The 10,051-nt window shown below is 38.1% G+C and overlaps 1 protein-coding gene across 1 annotated transcript; it reads right to left on the bottom strand.

The window, feature by feature from the left end:
• Positions 1 to 334: 334 nt before the first annotated feature.
• LOC149272571 (homeobox protein engrailed-1-B-like) lies at positions 335 to 5,379 on the bottom strand. The gene is made up of 2 exons (XM_089506946.1): positions 5,037 to 5,379; positions 335 to 651 (listed from the first exon to the last, which is right to left on the bottom strand). The coding sequence occupies exons 1-2, from the start codon at positions 5,377 to 5,379 to the stop codon at positions 335 to 337; spliced, it is 660 nt and encodes a 219-aa protein (XP_089363072.1).
• Between the last annotated feature and the right edge of the window lie 4,672 nt (positions 5,380 to 10,051).

Raw genomic sequence — 10,051 nt, 5'->3', positions numbered from 1 at the left:
CACAAGAGGATTAACAACAGCCAGAAATAACACGGGGTAGAACACAAACTCCGAGTCCTTACCTGATCATAAACCTATACAGGGGCAACCTACACATAATGGGGACTTCAGTCCCATCCCAGGGGGATGCCCTCATGGTCCTGCACAGTAGTAGTTGAGAAAGGGCTTAGTCTCTGGACGGGGTCCCAGGCTGCCCTCATTGTCCTGCACAGTAGCAGTTGAGGCAAGGCTCGGTCTCACGGCAGGGCTCCTAGGCTCTGTCCTCGTTCGCGGTCCTCCTTGGCCTGCACAGTAGTAGTTGGGGCAGGGCTCAGTCTCTCGGCAGGCTGTGCCCTCACTCGCTGTCCTCCTTGTCCTGTACGGTGGTGGTCGAGTGGTTGTAAAGCCCCTGGGCCATGAGGTGCAGGGCCAGTCCATTCTTGAGCCCCGTGGCCTTTTTGATCTTCGCCCTTTTGTTCTGAAACCAGATCTTGATCTGGGACTCGTTGAGGTTGAGCTCCTGGGCCAGGGTCTGCCGCCTCTGCTCCGTGATGTACCGGTTCGCCTGAAACTCATTCTTCAGCCTCTGCAGCTGCTCCGCGGTGAAGGCTGTGCGGGGCCTCTTGTCCTCCTTCTCATTTTTCTTCTTCTTCAGCTTCCTGGTCCGGGGTCCTAGATGCAGAAAAGGGGTTAATATGTTTTCAACAGGGGCAGATTATTAATTTCTGATAAACAACATTATGCATATATATACGTATATATATATATATATATATATATATAATTAGTTTTATTATTATCATTATTATTATTATTAGTATTATTGTTGTTACCACCTCCACTAGATCCCACGTCTAGTGCCAATAACAGTCTCTCAATTTCTTACGAACAACGAAGGGTTAAATTCCTTCCAACGCTACTCGTACTTTTTTTAATTAGAATGTTTAATTATTTTTCATTTTAATTATAATGGAATCTATAGCATACCCCCCCCCCGTAAAAAATACAACAAAATAATAAAATATTCAAACTCTCAGACTCCCGATATATATTTAATGAATTCGGTCGATTTATGAGGAAAGTTTACCGAGAGAGTTATCCTCACTATATTATTATATATTATTATTAATATTATTAATATTATTACTGTTGTTATTATTACTGTTTTATAATATAATTATATAATATATATTATCGATCTATTGTTTATAAATATACATCAGTCCTCTCTTTAAAACATTTTAATTTTGTAATTTGCCCTTTTCTTTGTAAAGCTGCCCCCACTTTATGTCATGACACTGACATACCTTTTAGTGTGATACTCCCCTCTTGCCTCCCCCGTGTATATTTTTGGGCTGGTAATTGTTTTTCGTTTTTTTCTGAGAAATATCCGTTAATTTCAGGAAGAAGAGAATGGACCTTCCTCGCGATATTCGGGATTATTCTCCGTGATATTGGGGATTATTCCTCGCGATATTCGGGATTATTCCCTGAGATATTCAGGATTATTCCACTATTTATTCGAGATAATTCCACGCGAATCACATTGTACACAATTGTCTTAATTTCGTTTTGTTTTCTCCAAAAAATTGAGAATTCATAAATTATATCCCTTATCCAGTTATAACCTTTAGTTCCCTTATACCGACTATACTGTTTATGCTCGTTACACATTTTATATCGCTCATATAATGTTGGATACATTGGGGTATCGCTCATATAATGTTGGATGCATTGGGGTATCGCTCATATAATGTATATTGTTTATACCTCTTAACACATTATGCCTCTTATACCGTTAATTCCTAATATTCACTTTATATCGCTCATACGATTTATAAGAATGATATCCCTTACATCCCTTTTACCGCTCGGCAAGATCCCAAAACCGATCGCAACGAGAACACAATGAAAACGGACACACAAATGCCTGGAGCCGGCTGAGCTCAGGGGCCCCAATGTACGAATCATTCCTAATGTTTCCCTGATAATGATAAATAAGAATCAATGGGAAATTATTTTTATTCGTTTGGGAAAATAATTTGCATAAATCGCAGCGTTAAACTTCCAAACGAATAAAAGATACCCCGGAATGTGTAAAGCATGAAAAAGTGTCTAGACCTGCCCCCGGAATGCGTGAAACGTGAAACAAAGTGCCCGCAATTACCCCGGAAAAACAGCTAGGAGCTCCATATATTCATTACCTGATAATAAGTAACCGTGTATATCTCATTGTATGTGTGTATCCTTTAATATGTGTATATGTTACAGTATACATCCTATAATATGTGTGTATCTGATACAGCATACATCCTATAATATGTGTGTGTACAGTTACAGTATATATCCTATATGTGTTTATTGTTACAATAGATATAGTCTATAATATGTGTGTATCTGATACAGTATACATCCTATAAAATGTGTATATAGGGACAGTATACATCCTATAATATGTGTATATAGGTACAGTATACATCTTATAATATGTGTACATGGGTATAGTATATATCCATTCATATGTGTATATAGTTACAGTATATATCCTAAAGTATCTGGTGCACTAGAAATCATATACGACGTGTATATCTGATACAGTATATGTCGTATACGTGTGTTTCTGGTATAATATGTATGTAGCTCTATCAATATTTATCCTAAAATATGTGTGAATTCAGTACAGTATATATCCAATCATATGTGTGTATCTGGTACAGTATATATCCTATGTGTGTATAGATACGGTATATATATCCTATAATATTTGTGAATTCGATACAGTATATATATATATATATATTTATTATTATTATTATATATTTGTATCTGGTACAGTATATATCCTATGTGTTTATAGAAACGGTAAATATATAAATATCCTATAATATGTGTGAATTCAGTACCATATATTTCCTATAAAATGCCTGAAAACATGCAATCTAAGGGTATCATTTTCTCGCAGATCTATATAGAAAGAGGGCATGTGAGCAGTACACACAAAGCAGCTTATCAGGTACACAGTGTACAAATTGTGCACATATTCCTCTGAATAATTAATATCTTCAACAGGGACATATATATATATATATATATATATATATATATATATATATATATATATATATATGTCCCTGTTGAAGATATTAATTGTTCAGAGGAATATGTGCACAATTTGTATATATATATACATATTTGTGTGTAATATAAAGTGGTACATATATATTTATTTGTGTGTATTTAGTGCGTGCATAAGACCACACAGACAAATTGGATATACACATTCAAACACATATAAAAAAAAAGGTATCTATCTATCTATCTATCTATCTATCTATCTATCTATCTATCTATATATATATAGATATGTATAGATATAAATAATATATTAATATATAAATACATTTATATATGAATATATATATATATATATATATAAAAGCATATTTATACATGAATACTAATATAAATATAACAAATATGTTTACAATTATTCCAGAAATTCCCCAGATTTGCCATTTTCACGAATAATCAGTCAAGAATTTAATGTTTTATGTATTTCGTTGCATTGAAACCCCCCAAAATATCCTGGGCTCTGTGAGTGCGGACAGACAGACAGAAGCCAGGACAGACAGACGGAGGCCGGACAGACTATTACCCTCTGCTGTGTGATATTACCCACATCCCGCCCTGATGCGGGTATAAATCGCTGACACACTCCTGCATCAAAACGAAAGAGAATCCGATTTATTTCCACAAAATTCATTGATCAAAATCAGGATTTAATCTAAAAACACAAATAAAACGCAAACACCGCGAATTAGCGTCAAATCTATAAAAATTACAAAATATGGAAAAAAAGCCATTTCACTTTAAATTCGTAGATTTAGAAAAAAATGTCTGCGTTTTTATTATTACTATTACTATTATTATTTATATGACATATAACAGTCATGTTACATATGAATGAACAGTAACAGGCCCATATATATATATAACCAGCTGCCATCTGATATATACCTTTAGTTTCCTCTAATAACTTCTAACTCTCCGTCAGCCTGACATAAATTTATAAATTCATACATCGGAACAGTATAGGCAGAATTTGTGCGTGTTGGCACCTATGTACAGAATACACTAAATACTATGTTTTTTGTCATTTTCCTGTATATTATTTAAAGTCCACATTGACACATTTATCCACATTATTTGATAATCTGCCTGAAAATAAATTGGCGGTGAACACCTATATAACCTGGGTCATCCTATAAACAGCATATTGCGTGTATACATATGATATATAATCATATCATGTACAGATCCACACGAATCTGTAGGGAAAGTATACAGGGAGCTCAGCGGTATATAAAGCGGTCCATAAACATACAAAATGGAGTTACAGTAACTTCAAACAACCTTATACACGGGGTTTATACCGATGTGTATGTCCTAATTTAGTTATAATACATATTATAACATACAGACCCAAAGACACTCCTTCATAACAAGTGATACTGATTTATCTAAAATCGTTTTATATATGAGGCATTAATACGCCGTGTACCATGCGAATCGTATTATGTATACAGTCCTTCGTTACATTATACTAGGCAGGTAAATAAGGCTGTATATATACTTTTTACACTGCTTTCGGTCAGTATATATCATTTACGATTTTATATATATATATATACCGATATATGTGTATTTGCTGATGCATTATCGTTCTCTGTGTACGTGTCACGGTATCCTGTAACGGACGTTTATCCTCTGATTATTTAGGTTTTTTTTTCAAATAAAGCGATTTTTTGTCAGCCCCGCCAATGTCTCCGCTCACATCACCCGTTTATACCGCTCTGTGTGACCGTGCGCCCAGTACAAAGCGATCCTAGTCCCGGGAAATCCACACATCGCTCGCTACCAACTTCCCCGCGCAGGAGTAAAAATCAAGGAAAAAAAAGGGCAGATTGTAGGAGTGATTCTGGAGCAGAATATTGGGGTCATCGCGGTGATTATGGGGTCTCTGGGTGATTATGGGATGCCCCTGATCGCTCACTTACCTGAGGACGGACGGTCCGAGTAGCGGGTGCAGTACACCCAAGCTGGCCACACCAGAGGATCAGCCTTGTTAGTTGGGGTCACCGGGGGCCCCACCAGGAGCAGGCCAGGGTTTGACGCGTCTGAAGGGGTGTCGGAGTCCGGGCTGGGGGTGGGGGTGTTGTTGCCCCCCCGGGGGTGCAGGGGGTTGACATTCTCCCTCCCGGGGGGCTCCTTTCTGCACCCAAAATCCGGCCTCAGGATGTTGTCGATGAAGAAGTTAGTGGTCCTATGTGTGGGGGGCGCAGGGGCCCCGGGATCCGGCTCACTAGGTGCCCCTGGACTGTGCTCTGTCTGCTCCTCCATGACAGGGTTCCCTAGGGTCCGCTTCTGATCTGTTTCACCCCAACGGTGAGTTCTCAGCAGCACCCAGACATCACTCACTGGGGCCCCTGCGTCTCTCGCCTGGGGCCCCTCTCGCTGGATCTCTCTCAGACTGGTGCCCCTGTCCTTGGGTCTCTCAACCTGGGGCCCCCTCACTTGGTCTCTCTCAGACTGGGGCCCCTGTCTCTGTGTCTCTCAGCCTGGGGCCCCTGTCTCTGGGTCTCTCAGTCTGGGGCCCTTCTCTCTGGGTCTCTCAGCGTGTTGTCCCTGTCTCTGGGTCTCTGTCTGGGGCCCCTCTCTCTGGGTCTCTCTGTCTGGGGCCCCTCTTTCTGAGTCTCTCTCTCTCTCTCTGACACTGATTCTCTCTCTCCCTCTATCCCCACTTCTTCTGCTGCGGCCGGAAGCACGTGAACCTGGGCCACGTGTGAGCAGCCAATCAGAGGCTAGGGTTGCGCCTGTTGTGTCAGAAGTCGGCCAATATGAGCCCAGGATCCAGGAGCTAAATATTTGGTAGAGGGTGGAGGGGTGTGCCAGTGTCTGATCACAATACTCATAACACATACAACACACACACAACACATACAACACCCATACAACATATAATACATACAACACACAACACATACGAAATATAACACATACAACATATAATACACATACAACATATAACATATAATACACATAACATACATAAAACATATAACATATACAACACACAGACAACTCATGTAACTGTGACTTAACCCTTTCATTACCAGGCTGGCTGAGAATTCACCTGCAGAAAAGAGCCAACAGCGCAGAATCCATTATATTCCTGATAACTACCCCCAGCTGGGAAAGAATTCGCAGGGAATTGTCAGGAGAGGCAGGTAGGAGACAGGATGTGCCCCACAGACCAGGCACAGATCGCAAATACGATATTTAGTAAATACGGGAGATATGAGCGAGGATTCCCGGGCATTCACAGTAAATGCGATGCGCCGGGCACCTTCTGTAGGGGTCAGCCCGAGTATATACTTAATAACACTGTGTATTTTAACCGGGTAATACTGGGAATTTATACTCTGTATTCATACCGAGTATTTATACTGGGTAACAATGTGTAATAATAATTACGTACAATACTCTGTATTACTGTGTAACAATAACGGATAATACCACATACAACGCTTATACAATACCGTGTAATACAATACTGTATAACAATGTGTAATAAAACTATATAATACTGTATAATAATACAATGCAATAGTGTATCATACTATATAATAGTACTTTATAATGTAAAATAATTAAATGCAATACTGTATAACAATGTTTAATAATAATATATAATACTGTATAATAATGTGTAATAATACTATATGATACTGTACAATAATACTGTATAATGTGTAATAATACCATAATATCGTGTAATAATGCTATATAATAATACTATATAACATTGGATAATACTGTATAATAATACTTTATAATACGTGTACGAATACTATATAATACTGTAAAATACAATGCAATACTGTATAATACTGTATGTTAATGTGTACTAATACTACATAATACTGTGATATAATACTGTTTAATAATATACTATTGTACTATTGTATAATACTGTACAATAATGCTATATAATACAATGCAAAACTGCATAATACTGTAAAATGTGTAATTATACTATATACTGTATAGTAATACTATGATACTGTATAATATACTACATAATATTGTGTAATACTAATATATAATCCAGTATATAATACTGTATAATTACTATTTAATACTGTATAATAATAGGATACAATACTGGGTAATACGGTGTGATAATGCAATATATTACTGTGTGATAATTCGGTATGATAATTTTATATAATACTGTAAATAATACTTTATAATACTGTTTAATAATACTTGATAATAATACTATATTATACTATGTAGTAATGCCATTTAATACTGTATAATACTATGGGGGTTTTGTGTGATAATACTATAACACTATAAAATGTGGTAATAATACTAAACAATACTGTATAGTCTGTGTAATGCTGTATAATACTATCTAATATTGTGTAATAAGAATGTATAATAAGGCTATATAATGCTGTATACTACCGTGTAATAATGGCGAAATAATGCTGAATAAGACCTGTGACACTGTATACTATTGTTTAATACTCTGTAATGATACTTACTGATATATAATATAATATATGTATAATCCTCTCTGTCGCAGTGTGTGGAATGAACCCGCACAAAATAATAAAATAGAGATCACAAAATAAACCGAAATGCACATTATTAGTCCAAACTAACGCTCAACATACACGCATTTATTTATACCTGAAATGCCCTCTAGCCTCCTATAGCGCTCAGTATAAATTATATAATCATCCCAAATACCCTCCATCTCCATAAAGCGCTCAGGAACCATCATATAAAACTCCACAATATACAGCGCCCTGTGTATAATCCAAATGCCAGGCACCACGCATATAGCCCTCAATAAATTGTATATAACGATCCAAATACACCCTGTGCCGATCCAGCGCGTAATATTTAGTAAAAGCCCAAGATATATTGTATCACTAATGTAGCAATATAACATAACGATCTCGTTACTCACTATCCCGATATAGAGCTCTAAATCACGCATATTACACATTATCCTGATATAGCGCTCAGTATACTCATTATCCCGATATGATGCTCAGAATATAATCACGAATTGATCAGATAAAGCTGATGTGCTGCTCAGTATATGAAATATAATAACCAGAAATCAGCATATAATAATAATAGTAATAATAATAATACTCGAAATCCCCGTGAAGTGCTGTGGGAATACTCCGAAAATACTGCCCCGAATTCCCGAATATAGTGTAACTGAGAACCAGCCGGACCCCCGGATTACATTACATACAGCGTTATAGGGGCATACAACAGTGAATAGGGGGCACAAGTGAACCCCCAAACCCTTCCCACATTTAGAGACCTACACACACTTTGCACACACTCTACATTCATTATACAACATACAGACTCTGCACATACATTATACACACACATACTCCACATACATTATACACACACATACTCCACATACATTATACACACACTATGCACACACTCTACATACATTTCACACACACTGTACATACATTATATACACTCTATACATACATTATACACACAAACTCTACATACATTATACAAACACTTTGCATACATTATACACACACTCTACATACAACATACAGACTCTGCACACACATTATACACACACATAGTCCACATACATTATACACACACATACTCCACATACATTATACACACACTATGCACACACTCTACATACATTTCACACACACTGTACATACATTATATACACACTATACATACATTATACACACAAACTCTACATACAGTATACAAACACTTTGCATACATTATACACACACTCTTCATACAACATACAGACTCTGTACACAAATTTTACACAAACTACATAAATTCTACACACACTCTACATACAATATACACACATGTTACATACAATATACACACACATACATTACTCACACTTAACATACGATACACACTCACTGTACATACAACATACACACACTCTACATACATTATACACGCTTTACATACAATATACACATACTTCACATACAGTATGAACACTACACTCATTACACACTCGTTACAAACATGTTCTACACACTGTCTATGGTTCTCCATTTACTGTATTAACTGACATGCCCCTCAGTCACTCCCATCACTCGCAGCCACCGGCACTAACTACATGAACACCGCGCATAGGGGCAGTCACAGAGAGAGCGAGGCAGACTGGGATAAAGACAGCGTGAGACAGCCCCTCATACTGACAGACAGTCTGAGAAGAGACAGGGGGGCAGAGAGAAAGAGGGGATATAGTGTCTTCACAGGGGCAGGTTTAGACAGCCACTGGGCTCGGGGTTAGACAGAGAGGTATCTCTGGAGTCACATTCCCAGACAGAGAGTGCTGTGTGTTATACGGAGAGTGTTACGAGTTATAAAGGGAGTGCTGAGTGTTATACAGAGAGTGCTGTTTGATATACAGAGAATGCTGGGTGTTATAGAGAGAGCGCTGGATGTTGTTATACAAAGAGTGTTGTAAGTTATGAAGGGAGTGCTGGATGATATACAGAGAGTGTTGGGTGTTATATAGAGACTGCTGGTTTTTTTCAGAGGGGGCACACCCCCTCCCACTAATTTAATTAAGTGGGAAAGCAACAACGTGGGGGGCAACGTGATTCTGCTGTGGGGGAATTACGTGCCTGGGAGGGCAATATATATTTACCCCGGTGAGTGGGGGTTTAGACAGACAGTGCGCATGAAGAGTCTCTTTACCCCAGTCCGAGCTGCACATTTTGGGGTTAATGAAATTGTAATTAGCGGCGGTTGAGGGTCCCCCGGGGTATAACGGGGTCTCTTATCTCCAGCGCAGGAGCCGTCGGGGGAGATAATTTATACCGTTTAATTAGTCTCCATTCCGCCTGATGGGGTCAGAATAAAGCGGGGGTATTTAATTACCCCCCTCCCCCAGACCCTCCACAAATGGCTTTATTGACGGCTGGACTCCGGTGATTCATTTCCCTTTCAGGCC

The sequence above is a fragment of the Sceloporus occidentalis genome, unplaced genomic scaffold (genome assembly GCF_023333645.1).
Source record: "Sceloporus occidentalis isolate IW3139 unplaced genomic scaffold, rSceOcc1.0.p SCAF_439, whole genome shotgun sequence".
Taxonomy (NCBI): Eukaryota; Metazoa; Chordata; class Lepidosauria; order Squamata; family Phrynosomatidae; genus Sceloporus; species Sceloporus occidentalis.
The sequence above is the reverse complement of the archived record's forward strand: the minus strand, read 5'-3'. Positions and strand labels throughout refer to the sequence as shown.